Source organism: Drosophila teissieri, chromosome 2L, assembly GCF_016746235.2.
Source record: "Drosophila teissieri strain GT53w chromosome 2L, Prin_Dtei_1.1, whole genome shotgun sequence".
Classification (NCBI taxonomy): Eukaryota; Metazoa; Arthropoda; class Insecta; order Diptera; family Drosophilidae; genus Drosophila; species Drosophila teissieri.
Window position 1 is genome coordinate 18,304,410 of NC_053029.1, and position 16,863 is coordinate 18,321,272.

Below are 16,863 nucleotides of genomic sequence, written 5' to 3' on the forward strand. Positions count from 1 at the left end.
AACTAAAGTATATGTTTGATTTTCTACTTTATTTTTTCCTAAAAATAATTAAACTGAATTAAGTTAACAATCATGAATAAAACTGTTCCAAAGTTAAATGCTACATGCACTTGACAATGAACTCTAGGAAAGCCAGATCCTTGTTCAACTCGGTGACCCGCTTAAAATGCCTCTGGACGTAGGGAGTGAGTACCTCGACCATGTTGCCATTGTTGTAGAACCTAGCTTTGGGATCCTGAAGAGCATCTCCGATCAAGTACTTAAGGATCATGTTGCCCGCATGCGAGTGGCGCGAGTTGGTGGTCCATGCCTTGACGTGCTGCAGCAGCGCTACTCGCTGGTCAACGTTCAACTGGTCAACCAATTGGCGGAGACCTGGTTCATCCCGCTTGCGTACAAAGTGGTTTATAATATCAAAGCTAGCTTTCGGCTTGTCCAGGTTCAAAGCCAACACGAAGGCCTTGTGAAGCTGCTTCTGGGCGTGCAGAAGGGAATGTAGAGTCTGTTCCTGCTCCAAGGTGGCTTGTCGCTGGTCTAGCGCTTCGTTTCGCGTTACCTGCGTGACATCACCGAAGCGAATCAGCTTGGAGTCGGCGCCGCCGGTGTAAAAGAACCGATTGCTCCTGGCGGATACGGCCAGAGCCCAAACCCTATCGTTGTGCTCGTCCAGGGATTGCAAACATGTGTTTGTCTTGATATTCCACAGCTTTAGGAGGCCGTCCGAAGCAGCAGAGATAATGAACTTTCCGTGATCCAGGAACTCGGCTCTGAGTATGGTGCACTCCTGATCGAAGCGTTTTATGCAGGCAAAATTGCTGATGGACCAAAGCCGCAGAGTACAGTCCGACGACGAGGTGAGCACGATCTGATCCACCGGAGAGAAGCGCACACTCCACACACCGCGAGTGTGTCCCCGCAGCACTCCCTGCAGCGTGTTGGACTCCGCCAGCCACACCTTAGCCGTCTTGTCCTGCGAGGCGGTGGCAATAAGCTTGTTGTTCGGAGCATAGGCCACGCAGTTTACCTCCTTGTCGTGGGAAAGCGCTGCGTAGCGCAGGTTGAAAGAGTACAAATTGCGATCCTCCTTATCCCTGGCAAGCTGCCACACTTTCATGCTGCCATCCTGGCTCACGGATGCAAAGCCGGTGGCTCCGTTGTGCGTCATGGCCACGCAACCGATAGTGGACGTGTGGCAGTTGGCCTGTTGAGTCAGAGCCTCAAGCGAGCAATCCTTGTCGTGCTGAAGCCTCCAAAGCCGGACGCTGCAGTCCTTGCCCACCGAAATCAGCAGATTTTGGGAGGCAGCGAGGGACATTACCGTATCCGAGTGACCCACGATCAACTTGCAATTCATATCGTGCTCCGTGTCGTACAGCTTGAAGTGCTTGCTGTTGGTGGCTATGGCCAGGTATCGATCGTTGTCGCCCATGAAGCACATGTCTAGGATTTCGTCGTTGTAACCCACCAAGTGTTTGATGGGTGCCAAGGTCTTGATGTCGTAGACCAAAATATTCTGCTCTGTAGTAACCAGGGCCAGCTGTTTTAGCTCGCTGCAGTGCAGCAGTCGACTTATTTGGAAATCAGATTGCGTGAGAATATCCCTGATCTTCCAAGTTTTACTATCGACCTGTTGCAGCTTGCCCGATCCACTGGCTACGATTATCTGTTCGCCCTCGTCTGTGTATACGACTCCCTCAAGCTCTTCGTACAAGGGGAGAACCTTCAACTGCTTGCTTTCCAACTGCTCCTGCAATTGCCACACGATCAGAACCTTGTCCCGGCTCACAGTCACGATCTCATTGCAGTCGGACGCGTTGCTCTTGAAGCTTAAACCTGTGACTTGCGATAGGTGACCTCGCATCTTGTGCACCAGTGTCTTCGTCTCGTAGTTCCAAGCATAGACAGTATTATCTGAACCTCCGGCGTAGATCTCTTTGCGCAGCACATTGGGATGGAAGACGAGGAGCCAAGCTGGACCAGGGAAATCCTTGAGGGCACCCAGACAGCTGTTGTTCGAGTAGTCCCACAGCCTCAGTGTGGCATCAGCTCCGCCGCTGGTGCAGATAAGCCTGCCGCAAGGACTGAACTCAACCCGGATAACGGGTCCCTTGTGCTGGGCCTTCCACAGCTTCACTAGCTTCCCAGTGCCCAGCTGCCACAGCCTAAGCAGGCCACTGCGATGGGCAGTGACCAGGTGTTCCTGGGACAGTCCGAAGCAGGTAATCGTGTCCTCCTCCACATCGATGTTGTCCAGCTCCGCCGGTTTCTTGTTATCCCCGGACGAGGATGTCAAGCCGTAACTCTTTAGGATTTGAGAGGTCTGGACATCCACCTGGTTTACAGCACAACCATTAAGGCAATAAAGTTGATGTCCATCCGTGCTCCAGGCGATGTCGCCGCCGGCGTAGAAGTTTGTGTAGCGCGCCTCCGCCGCATAGCTGGATTTTTTAATTCATTTATTCTTGTAATCATCGGGTAATTATGATGTTTTAGTTACCTTTTCTCGCTGATAGCCGCCAGCATGGTTTCCGTTGTTTATAAATACAAAAACCGCGTGCACCGCGGATCGCAACAGAAACGGAACTAGTTCGAAATGAAACTTTACAGGGCATGTTATAGAGGCTCCAAAACATTTGGGGTCATAAAATGGTGAAATTTAAACTAGCAGGGATAATAACCAATCCTTTTAAATTGGAATTGCGTAAATATCTTTAATGTTTTCATACTTAACCCATGTTTGGTGTGCTTTGAGTCACTTTTTGCTCCGGTTATCAACGAAAGACAAATATAAATACAGCAATAATAAATATAGTATTATAAAATTTATAATTTCCTTTTTAAATTGGCGATTTTTTAAAATAACTAATATATCTGCGATATACTAATATAGTTGCGATTGGTATGTTATTAACGATAGTCTTTCAGAGACTATCGAAACTCCGCCAGCCGATAGGCGCTTTTGTTTTGTCCACCACTAGCCAAGCAAAAGCCGTCAAATCATCCTCGCATTTGACCCAAGGTATTAAACTAATTTTTGCGTTTGAATTGTTTAAATTTCCAACGAATCTTCGCTATGAGTACTATCGGCACTGGAGTAAGTAGTCAGCGAACTCCCCTATCAGCATATCCTTAACATCGCCTTCTCGCTTGCAGTACGACTTGTCGGCCTCGCAGTTCTCGCCTGATGGCCGAGTTTTCCAGATCGACTACGCCTCGAAGGCGGTGGAGAAGAGCGGCACCGTGATCGGGATTCGAGGCAAGGACGCCGTGGTGCTTGCCGTGGAAAAGATCATCAGCAGCAAGCTGTACGAACCGGACGCCGGCGGACGCATCTTCACCATCGAAAAGAACATCGGAATGGCGGTGGCCGGCTTGGTGGCCGATGGAAACTATGTGGCGGACATCGCCCGACAGGAGGCAGCCAATTACAGGCAGCAATTCGAGCACGCTATCCCGCTAAAACACCTATGCGATCGAGTAGCCGGTTACGTCCACGCCTATACTCTGTACAGTGCCGTCCGTCCCTTCGGACTGTCCATCATCCTCGCCTCCTGGGACGAGGTTGAGGGTCCACAGCTCTACAAAATCGAGCCGTCCGGCTCCTCCTTCGGTTACTTCGCCTGCGCCAGTGGTAAGGCCAAACAGCTGGCCAAGACTGAGATGGAAAAGCTCAAGACGGATATGAAGATCGACGACTTGGTGAAGAGCGCCGGTGAAATGTATGTATACAGACCCAAACAAAAGGCTTTAACTGGTGTTCCAAAAATCGGGAGGAACTATGCTCCCAGTAAAAACTAATTTGCTGACAATATGAATCATTTTTGGCACATCGGTTGCACTTAAAATCGTGGTTTTTCTGAAATAACATGTGTTTTCTATATTTTAGCATCTACAAAGTCCATGACGAGTTGAAGGACAAGGACTTCCGCTTCGAAATGGGTTTGGTGGGCAGGGTAACCGAAGGCCTACATCTCATAAATCCCCCGGAACTGACGGAAAAGGCGAGGAATGCCGGCGATGCCGCCAAGACGGAAGATGACAGCGACAATGAGACGCGCTAGTTCGTTTGTGCCAGTGAATCTAATTCTGGGCCTAAATACATAATGTTAATTTTATATTTCCCTAAAGCGCAAAATGAATAAACAAAATCGGGTAAATTTTTGGTTTTTATAAATCTATTTCCATCCTTTAGTTATCGTTCGATTTCCAGGTCTGCATAAAAATAGTCCGGCTATCGGAACTGGTTCATTTCGAATGAAAATGTAGATATCGAAGAAAACTCGATTACTATGAATAAAGTCATATCGCTAACAGCTGATGCATTTCGCGCCATTTATTGTATTTTATTTTGTTTAACACGACGTGAAATTCAGCCTTTTATTCATAAGTACAATGACAACCTTAATAGAACAGTTAATTACGAAAATGGGCCTAAGGGAGGAGCCAAACGTTTTAGAGTAAGTCTAAAATATTACACTTTTGAAGGTTTAATCAGTAAAGTGGAATCCTTTTAGAAAAACCACCGAATTAGTGCGCCTTCTGGAACTGCGCTCAACGAATGTGCCCCTGCAGATCAACGAGTACGGGAAGATAGTGTTGTGTGCGGATCTCGCTTCCTGCATGATGGGGATTGGGTTCGATAAGGAGCAGGCTCTTAAACTATCCGGATTGCGCAAGAGCCACTACCTCAACAACAAGCGGATGTTTGAGAAGCTCCTGGACCTAAACAAACTGGCTAGCGTGAATGACATCTGTGTCCAGCTGGGTCTCAACGAAGTTGCCCGCAAGGCGGAGGAGCTAATGATTCTCTTCAAGGCCGTAGCGGCCACCGAGGACACCGGTATCGACACCACCCATCCTCAGTACGCCAGTATGGCCGTGTTCCAGGCCTGCCGCATGCTCAAAAAGAAGGTCTCCAAGTCAAAGCTTATGCCCTTCAGTAACCTGCGACCCTCCCAGTTTCAGCTGCTTGAGCAGCAGTGGGAACGCATGATAGTAAAGCACTACAAGGAGAGCAAAGTACCATCAAGCACAGATGTGGATGGTAAACTTAAGGACATTCAGAATGAGAATATCAAGGGCCAGGAGGCGAAGAAGGCACAGAAGCCTCAGGCGGAGGAATACGAGATATGGAAGGCGCGAATGCTGGCCATGGCGCAGGCAAAACTGAAGGAATTGGAAGTATCCCAACCGCATATGGAAAGTCAACTTCGCGAGGCTTAGGGATTTATATTTTACATCTATTAAACATTTCCTAGTGAACTCCAGCTTGATAGATACTTACCCAAAACTTATTTTATTCACTAAGCATTCTCATTAGTTGTAATTAATATAGAGAGCGCATTACAAATACAAATTTGCATTTATTTGAAGATTTTTTTTGGTTCCCAGCACAGTATAATCGCTCTAGGACTTGCAGATTGCAAGGACCCTATTCCCACGGTTTGAATGTAGGAGTAAGCACGCTGGACACAAACACTAAAACTACATTCGGTTCTCGGGCGCCATCAAATCAAGTTTATCAGTATAACAGTTCGGCCCACTCACCTTTGTGATCTTTAATGCTTTTTCAAATGATAACGCTACCTGCCTCCCGTTTTTTGCAATAAACATTTCCTAGAAATATGAAGGAATCTAATTCGAATATTCAGCGTCCAGAAAATGAAATCCTGTTTTCTGTTTTTCCATTAAAGCTACCATTTTATATCAGTACAAAATATATTTTCCTCATTACATTTCCGTAAAAAAAGTTAAAAAATCGTAACACCTATTTATTTATAGTTGGAAATTTCGTCAATAGATTTGGTTTTGTTTTGCATATGAGCTAAAAGCAATTCGCCAACATCCACACGGTTCCCCTTGTTATCATGGGCTAAAAAGAAGATAGGTTTACTTGCTATATTCTAGTTTAAAACAAGAGAGAACGCTATAGTCGAGTTCCCCGACTATCTGATACCCGTTATTTAGCTAGTGGAAGTGCGAAGGAGAGTCTTTAACACTGACAGTTTTTGGCGGTTTGTGGGCGTTAGAGTGGGCCTTGCAAAAAGTTTTTTGGCAAATCGATAGAAATTTACAAGACTAATACAAAAATGAAAAAATATCAAAACATTTTTTTATAAAGTGTGGGCGTGGCAGCTTTGGGCAGTTTGTGGGCGTTAGAGTGGGCGTGGCAAAAGGTTTTTTGGCAAATCGTTAGAAATTTACAAGACTAATACAAAAATGAAAAAATATCAAAACATTTTTTAAAAGTGTGTGCGTGGCAGTATTGGGCGGTTTGTGGGCGTGGCAACATGAATCGACAAACTTGCGCTGCGTCTATGTCTCTGGTGTCTGTATGCTTAGTCTCAACTTTCTACCTTTTGTAGTTCCTGAGATCTCGACGTTCATACGGACAGACGGACGGACAGACGGACATGGTCAGATCAAAGACATTATAATAACAAGATGCGTAACGGCCATACATTAGTTTTGCACTATGCAGCCACTTTTTTGGTGACGACCAAAATTGCTCTCTTTTCGCTCGCCTAAAATTGAGAGCGTAAAAATCTAAAAATAGAATTGTCTTACTTGTGTGAGTTAAAACATTAAAGGAGATAGTGTGTATGTGTGCGTGCTTCTGCTAGAAGACGATTTTCGGGCCGAAATCAATTTTGATCTAAGAAACGAATTTGATTAATGTTTTGGTCAATTTCGATTCAAAACTATTATGGTTTGAAAGAAGTTTTTTTAATATTCGTTTGATAAAATCGCCGCTCGAATTAGCTACCGGTTACATATTTATATTTATATTTATATTGATAATTATTAATATGTAATATATGTAATATATTTCCGTACTTTACCAATGCAACAAAACGACTTTAATTGATTATAAATACAATTATATAGCGAAATTTAAAAAAATCGAGGAGCTATACGTATAGTCAGCTTTAAGCAAACGTTTTAAGAGAAAAAAAAACGTATTAAAAGAAAAAAACAAAAAAAATTGGCGCGCTTTTCTGCCTACCCATAATTGCGGGCTGTTTTAAAAACAACAAAATGAAATATAAGAAAATAATTTAAATGAATCTTAGTTGCATTTTAAATACTGAAAATGCTTAATTTTCATACTAGTAATTTGACTAAATAACTACAGTAAATAATTAAAACGTATACAAAGTAAATTATTATTACTACTGTAATTTAAAACAAAGAATTTCCAAAAAAAGAAATTACATTTCAAAAGTAAATATTTCATACAAATAATTCATATTAAAAAATTAATATTTATAAAATAAATAAAAATATGGAATCTGTTTATTGCAAAATTGATTTCTTGAAGCACGAAGTGCGGACATAAGCACCGAAGAATCATTGTCTTCTTATATTTTTCACACGTCGCACGGTGAATACTCTAATGACAATTATTCTAATATAAAGTCATCTTTTAAAATTATTATGCATTTTTTTGTACATAGATTGTGCTATTATTATTTCTGTGTTAAATTTGAATAATTGTTATGTTAAGGCAATGCAAGACTAGAGTTTTTAAGTGGTGTCAATTTATAAAAAATAATATAGATTTAAAGTCTAATAACTTCTAAGATGAAGGGCATATTTTGTCATTTTTACAATGCATGTGCATACGTGTGCACCAATACAGTGGTCAGCTGTCGCTGTATGCGTACAAGAGAGCTGGTGGCTCTAGAGCTCTCCGCTCTCTGGCTTTTGAATAAAATTTCGAGAGAGCGAAAAGCCACTTGAAAAGCCACCACGAAAAAATCGTGTGCAAAAAAATCGTATGGCGTTACGCATCTTGTTATTCTAATGTCTTTGGTCAGATCGTCTCAGCTATTGATCCTGATAAAGTATATACTTTATATGGTCGGAAACGCTTTCTTCTGCCTGTTACATACTTTTCAACGAACCTAGTATACCCTTTTACTCTACGAGTAACGGGTATAACAAGAGAGAACGCTATAGTCGAGTTCCCCGACTATCTGATACCCGTTACTCAGCTAGTGGAAGTGTGAAGAAGAGTCTTCATCACTGACAGTTTTTGACGGTTTGTGGGCGTTAGAGTGGGCGTGGCAACAAGTTTTTCTGCAGATCGATAGAAAATTGCAATATTAATACAAAAATGAAAAAATATCAAAACATTTTTCAAAAGTGTAGTCGTGACCGTTTTGGGCGGTTTGTGGGCATTAGAGTGGGCGTGGCAACATGAATCGACAAACTTGCGCTGCGTCTATATCTCTGGAGTCTGTATGCTTTCTCTCAACTTTCTAGCTTCTATAGTTCCTGAGATCTCGACTTTCATACGGACGGACAGACGGACATGGCCAGATCGACTCGGCTTTTGATCCTGATCAAGAATATATATACTCTATATGGTCGGAAGCGCTTCCTTCTGCCTGTCACATACTTTTCAACGAATCTAGTATACCCTTTTACTCTACGAGTAACAGGTATAAACATATCGTTTTCATCTAGTTTACACAACCCTTTGAAGAGTTTACTACCCACAATTATAGATAATGGGCTCCACCAGGTCTCGGGTCTCCGGCCATGTAGTAATGAGTTCCTTCAGGTGCGTATAGAACTTGAGCCAGATCTCCCGCTTCAGTTCCTGCATCTGCCAGGTGGCTGACAAGTTGGATTCCATGGAATCGAAGAAGGATAGCATGGGTGTGGCTCCCTCGACAGCAAAATAGTAGATCTTGCCATTGACCTTTTTGTTCATTCTGTAGACAGCGTGCTTGAAAGGACGATAGACACCGGCTCGATTGATGAACTGTGTCTCCAGGGACTAGCAAATAAATCACTGTACTTTTTATCCGAACTTTATGGTGCAATTGTCAGCATTTACCTCGGCTTTGTCAAGTAATTTGCTTTCGAGTACGCCGTTGACAAACATTTCGTCGGGAATGAGGATAACCAGTCGGTTAATGCCGAAGGTAATATTATTCGTATCCTTGGGAGTACATTTGTGTTACTTCGTCACTCAGAAAAGAAGAGCAACTCACCTCGTACACGGCCATTCGATGTTTGAGCCCATCGTTCTCGCGCTCGGGCAGAGACAGTTTGAGGTAGCCGTGAAAGTAGTTGGAGGCCATTCCGGCCGCATAGTCTAGTCCATGGGAGTCCCGTATCCAGTGGGAGTAGCTCAGCGTGCTCTGAGCCAGGTCGCTAAAGCTCCAGATCCAGTAGAGCGGCATGTGGGCCAGAAACAGCGCCGTGGGCACTACGTCCCTGTAATTTCCGGTAACAGAAATCCGAAAAAATGCCACTAGAAGCAATCCCACCAGCAGGTAGATCGACCTGCTGTTGTACGTGCACGATCGCCGTAGAATCACCCACAACCGATCCTCGGGCAGATAGTACCGGCCATAGCACCAATATTCGAGGACGCAGCGGTATATACGCAGTAGTAGGTCAGCAAAGAACACGGTGGCAAGAACGCGAACAGAGGTGTCTGTAATGAGTCACGGCCATATAGTGTTTGGCGTGCATCAGTCGTCACTCACCTATATAATCTCCTATCATCTTCCGCAAATAAAAACATTTCCTGCCCTTCTGCGCGCGGGCTGCCTTTTCCGCTTCTTCCTCGTTGCTTGCGATTGCCATTTGTCCGCCCATATGTTTCAAGTGTTGCCACATCGATTTGAAGAGCTCACGAAAGCTTCCCAGGAATTTAAAATGCGATTAAATTCTAAATCGTTTTTCGACGTGTTTTCCTAGTGTATATGTATACACAAACTGAAAATACTAGTGAACTTTCATTGGGCGCACATGCAGTTGTACATAAATACAGAAAAATGGTTGAGTACAAATTTTGAGCAGCGGAATGAATAAACTGCATTGTTAAATATGTCTTTATTACTTCTATCCTTGTTTACTCACATCAGAGAGGGCAGAGGCTTTTCATATTTATGCCATTTGTATTCAAAATATAGGAGCTTTGTGGTTTGAGGGACTTCGCTTAACGAAAAACATTAGAATATTAGTTTTTATATTGGACTTTAATTGAACCGAGTTGTGTAACGACGTAAAATCATACCGAACTTTAAAAGTTTCCGGTAGTAGGAAATTTCGAAATAAGAAAAAATGGTTATCCTTTTAATATCGTGGTGCTCAATAAATTTATATTGTTCGCTTTTACTCTACGAGTTAAATAATAGGAATAAATACATACATGTAGGTAGATTTACACCCTAATGGCACTGTGAGATAAATGTATAAATGTGTTTCATTAACCTTAAATATTCTGTTTTAATAACAAATTATATTAACGACTAAGCCTTTGAGACCCCAAATATGTAAATATGCAGTATTTATGGCCAAAGTTTAGAGGGAATTTCAAGCCTCACATCCGGTGTCAGAAAACATTTGAAATCAATAATTTCAGATAAATTAAAACTAAATTGTGTGTATCTAGCGTGTGTATTTAAAGTGTTTAAGTTGTTACCTGCCTCTGTTTCTGTCCAGTACGAATCCAGGCCCAATATGTGTGGGAATTAATTCTTAGCGTTTTACGAAAGTTTGCGCTAGCCACAAACGATTTTTCAGGCACAAACTTCAATAAGTTTGATACAGCACAACAATTGCTATGAACACAATAACGAAATATCATATACTGGTAAAGATGCGCTATGTCAGTAGCTTCCAGGAGAGTATTTACTTTTGAATGTGTGACTAGGATCATCTAGTTGGCTAGGGTCATCTTTCGTATAACCCAACGAATTAATTCCAACACCTAGTACTTCGACGGAATTTTCTTTGTTCGGGGAGATAAGTCTCAACTGAGTGATCTGATGCTCTTGTCAATACTGCGATGCTGTTGGTGGGATCCCCCTATTTAAGTGCCCTCAGATCATTAAATGTATTATTCTAATAGGAATAATAATAAGACCGTGGAACGTAATTTACAAAAAGGTTATGCAGTGTGACCGTGCAATAATACAAGAAGTACCGAGTGCAGTAAATATCGATGCATCGATAGTGCCGTCTATGATTCCCCACCACTAATTTTATAACTGCATCGAAGCGTCAGCAATTGTTGTTATTAGCAATTTATGAATAAATGCAAAAATCGAGCTAATTCAGTGGTATTATAATGTTTTTAAAGTGTTCGGTAAAAGTAATTGGAAATCAGTATTAACAAAGTCCGCTTACCACAAAATGTAAATCTGCTGTTGCCCTACCAAATTGAGGCGAACCTAATTGGATAAACAAAGCAAGTACTTTGATATAACATTGCATGTATGCGAAATTCATATGTTACTCATTGATTGAGTTATTGTTGCGATTAATAGGCTCGCGTTTGAATAGTAGTAGTTTCTCAATCGATACGCACTATTCCTCAGATTCCGAGAGCGCGTCATCAGTGACGGATCGTCGTTGATTCCCCGATAAGTAAAACAAAGCAGCGGCCTGAGGATCTGAACGACCGCGCCCTTAACAAAGGAGAATCTGTGGCACCATGCCGATACTATATAGCGTCATATCGCGGGGCACCACCGTGCTGGCCAAGTTTGCGGAGTGCGTCGGCAACTTTGCTGAAGTGACGGAGCACATAATCGGCCGGATCGGGGTGCACAACCACAAGATGACATACACTCACGGCGACTACCTGATCCACTACACCTGTGAGAACAAACTGGTCTACATGTGCATCACCGACAACGTGGGTGAACGAACCACTGCCCCAATTAGCCACCTTAGTCGCTCATTGCTCAATCGATATCGTCTCGTTTCTTCGTAGGAGTTCGAGCGGTCGCGGGCCTTCCTTTTTTTGGCGGATATCAAGCAGAAGTTCATTCAGACCTACGGCCTCCAGGTGGCCACCGCCATTGCGTACTCCATGAACACGGAGTTCTCCAAGGTCCTGGCTCAGCAGATGGTCTACTTTAGTCAGTCTCGGGAGGTGGACACCATTTCGCGGGTACATGGGCAGATTGACGAGCTTAAAGACATAATGGTTAAGAATATTGGTATGAAGGAAGGGAAATCTCTAAGTCCTTTTTGTTTCCTGACCCTTTTCATCCCGTTTTATTTGCAGACAGTTTGCGGGATCGCGGCGAGAAGCTGGAACTCCTGGTCAACAAGACCGAAAACTTGAGCAATAATGTTAGGTGATATCAAACAGACTTTAAAATGTGTTTTCATTTGATCTCTCTTACAGTCCGTTGCATTCCGCAAGGCCTCGCGAAATTTGGCGCGTCAAATGTTTTGGAAGAACATTCGCATCTATGTGGTGGTGGGTCTGGTGATAACCTTCATCGTTTACGTGATTGTGAGCATGGCCTGTGGTGGCCTCGCTTGGCAGTCCTGTGTTTAGGACACGGTTAAAAGTTGTTTATATTGTTATAGGCGCATAACACATGTATATTTGCATATAAAACTCTACAGTACTCTCATTATCTATGTTCTATGTAATAAACTTCAATGTATACCGGCTGAAATGTTGAAAGAGATAATGGAATGCTCACTTGTCCTCCACATATACCACGTCGTTGGCCTTGACCTTTCCCGGCAGCCGAAGTCCCAAATGAATGCCCAGAGCCGGCGAACTGTAGTTGAACAAGCGATAGCTGAAAAGTCAAGATATGAGTTTCGAGATATGTTAGTCGCACATTTCAGATATTTTTATGGGCAGTGTCTCACCTTTTTAGCGTTTTGAGAGGTTCCCCTTCGGAACTCCTCTCTGCCGTCTTCGCATTTATGTTGGTAAAAATACAGCGAGTGCAAGGCGCCACCGTACGGAAAACAGCGTCGTCACCTATACGCAGCCACTGCCAATTGTCCTCGGCATAGGGTTCATCAACATCCATTTTCAGCTCTAAGTTACCTCGGAACTGCAGTGCATCCACGGGATTTTTTAGCCGAGTATTAAGATCGGCGACCGACGAAAGGTTAATAAGCATAAAGCTGGTGGCATCGTTGAAGGTACCCTGCGGAAAAAATACAAATCAAGAAAATCTTTACCCTAAGTGATTCTTAAATTTCGAAACGCCAATCAGGAACCTACCGAGTCCTCCTGTCTAATGAAGGGCATGGACTTTAGACGGGGATTGGTGTTTCTCACTGGTTTCGGATATGGATAGTGAACTAGCTTAAGGCCGCTCTCCTTCTTTAGGATGGCCTGAGAGAACCACGTGTTGATACGATCTCCGCAGGGCATCACGTCTACTGAAACTCCCCAAACGGATGTGTTCACATCCTTGCCAGGACCGTCCAGGTTTTCGAAGTCCAGCTCCAGGTCCGGCATGTCTTGGGTGCTGAAGACAAGCTTGCTGGGCGATACCTTCTTCGACTTGATCTGGGTCATGTGCGGATACACCCGAGCCGTGATCATTTCGTTCTTGTCATTGACCACCATCAAGGTGCGATCCCTTATTCCCTCAAAGGACATGCTAAGCACATCGCAATCGTATTCCACTTCAGTCTTCGAGATGTCCATGGGGGCACAGGACTTGACCGGAAAGAAGTGGATTCTCTCCACGGTGCCCACGCGTCGCCACTTTTGGGGCATCACATCGCGGGTCAGGTGGCGGTACAGTAGGTAGCTAGCCCCGCCCACCGCCACCAGACCCACGCCCACGGCCACGAGGGTCTTGGGACTGAGCTCAAAAGTCGAGTTGTTTCCGCCGGCTGCAGGATAAGCCAAGTTACTGAAGGATCTCTCAGCTAATCCTCGCTTTTCACTCACTTGCCATCTCCTTTGCGCTGTAACACTTGTTGCTTTCTCTGCGTTAAAAGCTCCACTGATTAGGTTTATTGGTCAAAAAAGCTCTCCTTTGATGAAGATCTTTCCAAGGCTGGACAATATATGCATGTTTATCTGCGGACATGTTGACACCTTTAAGTTGATAACTGAAACTTGCATAATGAACAAATGATTATGATTGTAAACAGATTTTTAGCGCTATTTTTCGGTTGAAAGGGTGGACTTACTAGTTTTATTTTTAAATTACCATCCCTGCTCCCTCCAGGTTAATCGATAAATGTTATCGGGCATGCAGCCGGCGAATATGTTTACCTTTGTTTACAAAACATTTGTGAGAAGCCTGTTTGTTTTTTAAGAGGAATACATGAAAATTTCAAGTTATTCTGTTCTAGCATCTGCAGTAACTTCTTCTAGCTGTCTTCAACAATGAGTGACACGGAATCGAGGGCCCAGAAAACTTCAAATGAGGTCGACTCCTTAGAAATCTCCGAATTGGATGTGGGCAGTGATAGGTTTAATCCTCTTCGAGCGTTATACGAACCCAATTTTAGGGTGACCGATGCAGTTCCTAAGGTCCTCTACCAAAATCTGGCTGCCTTCGACAGTGCACTTAAAAAGTTCGGCATCTGGCAGCTAAATAAGCGCCAAAAGCCGGGATCAGGAGAAGGAGGGGATCAGGGGACATCGAAAAAGGCTTCCTCTTCCAGATCTGCAGATATTCTGCCTCCCCAGCGTCGTTTTGAACCGCACCAGATGCCCACCACCAGCACCAGAAAAAAGCATCATCGAAATATTTTCACCTACATGGAGGCGGCTGTTGGACCACTGGAACTCCTAACAAAGTGCATACCTTCTACCAACCACCAAGAATCCACCGAAATTAGACGAGTTCGGGTGGTGATTCGCAAGCACCGATCGGTGGGCGGCAGTGTAGAGGGTGAACTGGTGGCATTTGACAAGCAGTGGAACCTCCTCCTCAGAAATGCTACCGAAACCTGGAAGCGACGAAAGTACAATTACGGAGAGCAAAACATATGCGACACACCTATTGATTGCACAGGCCGCCTCTTGGAGTTGGGTATCACTGTTCCTAGGAATCAAGTCAAAAGTCTGAACCGAAAAAACGTGGAGATTCGGCGAGAGCTCCCACAGATTTTAATACGCGGCGAAAATGTGGTTTTAGTTAGTGTAATATCTAATCTATCAAAATAGTGTATAGCTTAATAAAAGTTACATTTTTGTAGGGTTCCACTTAAACAACAACAGCTACTACTTAAGCAACTTCTGCAAATAAATTATTAATATTATAATCCAGTTAAGCTACGATTTAAACATAATTGTGGATTATGTATGTATAATTATGTATTATATTGCAATGTGAGGTTTGGATGTTTACTAGGAATTGTTTTGTTTTAAAGGGAATTAAAACTATTAATCTTTGTTTCTCGAAACGTACTTAATTAACGAATGTCTCCAGTACCTCTGGATCTTCCTCCTCTGATTCCATTTCTCCCCTCTGGATGTGAACCAGCTTATGAAGCTTCAGCATCTCCAGCGTCTGGAATCTACGCCAGCAGAAGTCGCAGGAAAGATTCCGCGCACTGTCACCGTCGTGAAATTTTCGGATGTGGTTTTTCAATGTGCTATTTTCTCGAAATTGCCGGTTGCATTGCGGACAACTTAGTTTTGGTTGTTCGTGAGTTCGCCGATGAACGGCCAGTGCGGAGCTGGTCTTCGAACTGTGCCCGCACACCTCGCAGATAAAGTTCCTTTGTCCGGCGTGCATGGTCTGGTGCTGTTGGAAGTCCCACTTGGAAGGTGCGTTGTAATCGCATCTGTTGCATTGCCACTCCGGCCTCTTAAAGTGGTACCGTGCCTGGTGTTGTTCTAGTTTGGAGGCGAGTGAAAAGCTCTGGTGGCAGACATGACAGACATTAGGATTGGGTCCCCCATGGACGCGGAATTTGTGCAGCCGTAGTTGGCGCTCGTTAAGAAACCGTCGGTCGCACTCCTCACAAATGGTCACTGATATGTGGTTTGTGGGCATGAATTTAAGCAAGCTGTGATAGTATTTTGGATAGCGGCAGTGGAAATCCGAGTTGCTTAACTGCATTACATACTGCCGCTCGAACCAGACTTGCAGGAAACGGGCACTGGCATTGACCACCTGTGGGTTCAACTGAAAGTGAAATCGATGGAACAGTGCCTCGGCCACTTTTTGGGAGTTGTCCATGCGATCTTTCCTATTGATCCCGTTCTCAGTTATCCAGAAAAATTTGTGCCTCCGTAGTAGCTGTATGAAATACTGGATAACTCCGGGGTTGGTGCGCTGCAGGCTGTAAAAGGCTTTGTTGGGTTTGTTAGAGATGTGGTCCTGTGGAAAGCAAAGAAAGGAAGTCAAGCCAGTCAAGCTTCATAACCAAGGCTCCTTACATGGCGGCTACTGCTTTCGAAGACATCATGACCCTGCTCGTCCTCTGGTAAAAAGCTTGGCTCAGCCTCATCCTCCCGAAATTCCATATCGATGATCGATTCCTGCATCTTCGCCAACTTGGATTCCTGGGCAATAGATGCCTCTAGGAGGTTGGTCATCTCCACCTCAACCTCGTCCTGGATCTCATCCTCATCTACATTAAATCTACCTTTTTCTCCATGCTTTTGAGCCAGGTGTCTCATGAATTCCTTCCACTTGTCACCGGCAAAAGTGTCCGCATTGCAAAGGCAGCATTTAATCAGAATGGAGGAGTCACTTCTCATATAGACGCGGGCACTTTCTACATAATGCTTCTTGTTTGTGGGTTGTAGTGTCATGTCCTTAGAATGTTCATGCAATTTATCCCAAAAATTACACATTTATGAACTATTTATCGCTTTCAGGTACGATAAGTTGTCGGCTTTCGATAACTAATTTAATTTAAATACGTAAGTGTTGGAAAATTCCACCTACGGCATAGACTTCACGATAGGCACCTGTATGTTGTTATCGAATTCAAATGGCAGACGACACTCGGCCAAAAAGTAATTTTGGTTTTCGCTTTGTTTTTTTTTTTTGTGTGTGAACTCAAAGGACAGGCTTTGTTGCGTACGCACAAAAAGTGCACATTGTTGGCCTAACAAAGCGGTAAAAACTTGCGCTTTCATTCATTAAAACTGCT

At 43.7% G+C, this 16,863-nt stretch overlaps 8 protein-coding genes across 11 annotated transcripts; 4 read left to right on the top strand and 4 right to left on the bottom strand.

Annotated features, from left to right (window-relative positions):
* Positions 1 to 14: 14 nt before the first annotated feature.
* LOC122611934 (transducin beta-like protein 3) lies at positions 15 to 2,649 on the bottom strand. The gene is made up of 2 exons (XM_043785356.1): positions 2,498 to 2,649; positions 15 to 2,438 (listed from the first exon to the last, which is right to left on the bottom strand). The coding sequence occupies exons 1-2, from the start codon at positions 2,521 to 2,523 to the stop codon at positions 101 to 103; spliced, it is 2,364 nt and encodes a 787-aa protein (XP_043641291.1). The 5' UTR covers positions 2,524 to 2,649; the 3' UTR covers positions 15 to 100.
* A 285-nt stretch (positions 2,650 to 2,934) lies between these two features.
* LOC122626041 (proteasome subunit alpha type-3) lies at positions 2,935 to 4,457 on the top strand. Of its 2 annotated transcripts, XR_006326685.1 has the most exons (4): positions 2,935 to 3,094; positions 3,154 to 3,719; positions 3,887 to 4,152; positions 4,211 to 4,457. XR_006326685.1 is itself a non-coding variant. In XM_043806148.1 (3 exons), the coding sequence occupies exons 1-3, from the start codon at positions 3,074 to 3,076 to the stop codon at positions 4,059 to 4,061; spliced, it is 762 nt and encodes a 253-aa protein (XP_043662083.1). In that variant the 5' UTR covers positions 2,935 to 3,073; the 3' UTR covers positions 4,062 to 4,157. The 2 variants fall into 2 exon arrangements, 1 of the variants encoding a protein (XP_043662083.1); XM_043806148.1 differs by lacking the exon at positions 4,211 to 4,457 and having other exon boundaries at positions 3,887 to 4,157.
* LOC122626040 (origin recognition complex subunit 6) lies at positions 4,292 to 5,356 on the top strand. Its single transcript, XM_043806147.1, has 2 exons — positions 4,292 to 4,457; positions 4,515 to 5,356. Exons 1-2 carry the CDS (start codon positions 4,393 to 4,395, stop codon positions 5,221 to 5,223), a joined length of 774 nt encoding a protein of 257 aa, XP_043662082.1. The 5' UTR covers positions 4,292 to 4,392; the 3' UTR covers positions 5,224 to 5,356.
* Positions 5,357 to 5,699: 343 nt separating this feature from the next.
* Positions 5,700 to 10,020, bottom strand: LOC122611643. Of its 2 annotated transcripts, none has more exons than XM_043784878.1 (6): positions 9,883 to 10,020; positions 9,507 to 9,738; positions 9,006 to 9,454; positions 8,849 to 8,953; positions 8,506 to 8,788; positions 5,700 to 5,872 (listed from the first exon to the last, which is right to left on the bottom strand). In XM_043784878.1, exons 2-6 carry the CDS (start codon positions 9,637 to 9,639, stop codon positions 5,772 to 5,774), a joined length of 1,071 nt encoding a protein of 356 aa, XP_043640813.1. In that variant the 5' UTR covers positions 9,640 to 9,738; positions 9,883 to 10,020; the 3' UTR covers positions 5,700 to 5,771. The 2 variants fall into 2 exon arrangements, with proteins under 2 accessions (XP_043640813.1, XP_043640812.1); XM_043784877.1 differs by having other exon boundaries at positions 9,507 to 9,747; positions 9,883 to 10,010.
* Positions 10,021 to 10,904: 884 nt separating this feature from the next.
* Positions 10,905 to 12,451, top strand: LOC122611646 (vesicle-associated membrane protein 7). The gene is made up of 5 exons (XM_043784882.1): positions 10,905 to 11,215; positions 11,346 to 11,665; positions 11,744 to 11,972; positions 12,041 to 12,108; positions 12,164 to 12,451. Exons 2-5 carry the CDS (start codon positions 11,462 to 11,464, stop codon positions 12,317 to 12,319), a joined length of 657 nt encoding a protein of 218 aa, XP_043640817.1. The 5' UTR covers positions 10,905 to 11,215; positions 11,346 to 11,461; the 3' UTR covers positions 12,320 to 12,451.
* LOC122611644 (mitochondrial amidoxime-reducing component 1) lies at positions 12,337 to 13,833 on the bottom strand. Its single transcript, XM_043784879.1, has 4 exons — positions 13,691 to 13,833; positions 13,010 to 13,632; positions 12,646 to 12,932; positions 12,337 to 12,572 (listed from the first exon to the last, which is right to left on the bottom strand). Exons 1-4 carry the CDS (start codon positions 13,695 to 13,697, stop codon positions 12,467 to 12,469), a joined length of 1,023 nt encoding a protein of 340 aa, XP_043640814.1. The 5' UTR covers positions 13,698 to 13,833; the 3' UTR covers positions 12,337 to 12,466.
* Positions 13,834 to 13,992: 159 nt separating this feature from the next.
* On the top strand, positions 13,993 to 15,130 carry LOC122611645 (U7 snRNA-associated Sm-like protein LSm11). Of its 2 annotated transcripts, none has more exons than XM_043784880.1 (2): positions 13,993 to 14,039; positions 14,101 to 15,130. In XM_043784880.1, exon 2 carries the CDS (start codon positions 14,135 to 14,137, stop codon positions 14,918 to 14,920), a length of 786 nt encoding a protein of 261 aa, XP_043640815.1. In that variant the 5' UTR covers positions 13,993 to 14,039; positions 14,101 to 14,134; the 3' UTR covers positions 14,921 to 15,130. The 2 variants fall into 2 exon arrangements, with proteins under 2 accessions (XP_043640815.1, XP_043640816.1); XM_043784881.1 differs by having other exon boundaries at positions 14,011 to 14,050.
* LOC122611642 (zinc finger protein 620) lies at positions 14,591 to 16,595 on the bottom strand. The gene is made up of 3 exons (XM_043784876.1): positions 16,142 to 16,595; positions 15,165 to 16,082; positions 14,591 to 14,703 (listed from the first exon to the last, which is right to left on the bottom strand). The coding sequence occupies exons 1-2, from the start codon at positions 16,559 to 16,561 to the stop codon at positions 15,165 to 15,167; spliced, it is 1,338 nt and encodes a 445-aa protein (XP_043640811.1). The 5' UTR covers positions 16,562 to 16,595; the 3' UTR covers positions 14,591 to 14,703.
* Positions 16,596 to 16,863: the final 268 nt, after the last annotated feature.

Bases quoted from the DNA above. Each gene is read 5' to 3' on its own strand.
- LOC122611643 (XM_043784878.1), bottom strand. From the start codon at position 9,639: ATGTGGCAACACTTGAAACATATGGGCGGACAAATGGCAATCGCAAGC. The intron at 8,789-8,848 runs GTAAATGCTGAC...TTTATTTGCTAG, and splicing joins AATTACTTGACAAAGCCGAG to TCCCTGGAGACACAGTTCAT. The intron at 5,873-8,505 runs GTGGGTAGTAAA...TCTTCTTTTTAG, and splicing joins GGAGCCCATTATCTATAATT to CCCATGATAACAAGGGGAAC.
- LOC122611642 (XM_043784876.1), bottom strand. From the start codon at position 16,561: ATGTGTAATTTTTGGGATAAATTGCATGAACATTCTAAGGACATGACA. The intron at 16,083-16,141 runs GTAAGGAGCCTT...TGCTTTCCACAG, and splicing joins TCGAAAGCAGTAGCCGCCAT to GACCACATCTCTAACAAACC.
- LOC122611934 (XM_043785356.1), bottom strand. From the start codon at position 2,523: ATGCTGGCGGCTATCAGCGAGAAAAG. The intron at 2,439-2,497 runs GTAACTAAAACA...TAAAAAATCCAG, and splicing joins GCGGCTATCAGCGAGAAAAG to CTATGCGGCGGAGGCGCGCT.
- LOC122611644 (XM_043784879.1), bottom strand. The intron at 12,933-13,009 runs GTAGGTTCCTGA...TTTTTTCCGCAG, and splicing joins TCATTAGACAGGAGGACTCG to GGTACCTTCAACGATGCCAC. The intron at 12,573-12,645 runs GTGAGACACTGC...TTGACTTTTCAG, and splicing joins CCTCTCAAAACGCTAAAAAG to CTATCGCTTGTTCAACTACA.
- LOC122626040 (XM_043806147.1), top strand. From the start codon at position 4,393: ATGACAACCTTAATAGAACAGTTAATTACGAAAATGGGCCTAAGGGAG. The intron at 4,458-4,514 runs GTAAGTCTAAAA...GAATCCTTTTAG, and splicing joins GAGGAGCCAAACGTTTTAGA to AAAAACCACCGAATTAGTGC.
- LOC122626041 (XM_043806148.1), top strand. From the start codon at position 3,074: ATGAGTACTATCGGCACTGGA. The intron at 3,095-3,153 runs GTAAGTAGTCAG...TCTCGCTTGCAG, and splicing joins TGAGTACTATCGGCACTGGA to TACGACTTGTCGGCCTCGCA. The intron at 3,720-3,886 runs GTATGTATACAG...TCTATATTTTAG, and splicing joins GTGAAGAGCGCCGGTGAAAT to CATCTACAAAGTCCATGACG.
- LOC122611646 (XM_043784882.1), top strand. From the start codon at position 11,462: ATGCCGATACTATATAGCGTCATATCGCGGGGCACCACCGTGCTGGCC. The intron at 11,666-11,743 runs GTGGGTGAACGA...GTTTCTTCGTAG, and splicing joins ACATGTGCATCACCGACAAC to GAGTTCGAGCGGTCGCGGGC. The intron at 12,109-12,163 runs GTTAGGTGATAT...TCTCTCTTACAG, and splicing joins CCGAAAACTTGAGCAATAAT to TCCGTTGCATTCCGCAAGGC.
- LOC122611645 (XM_043784880.1), top strand. From the start codon at position 14,135: ATGAGTGACACGGAATCGAGGGCCCAGAAAACTTCAAATGAGGTCGAC.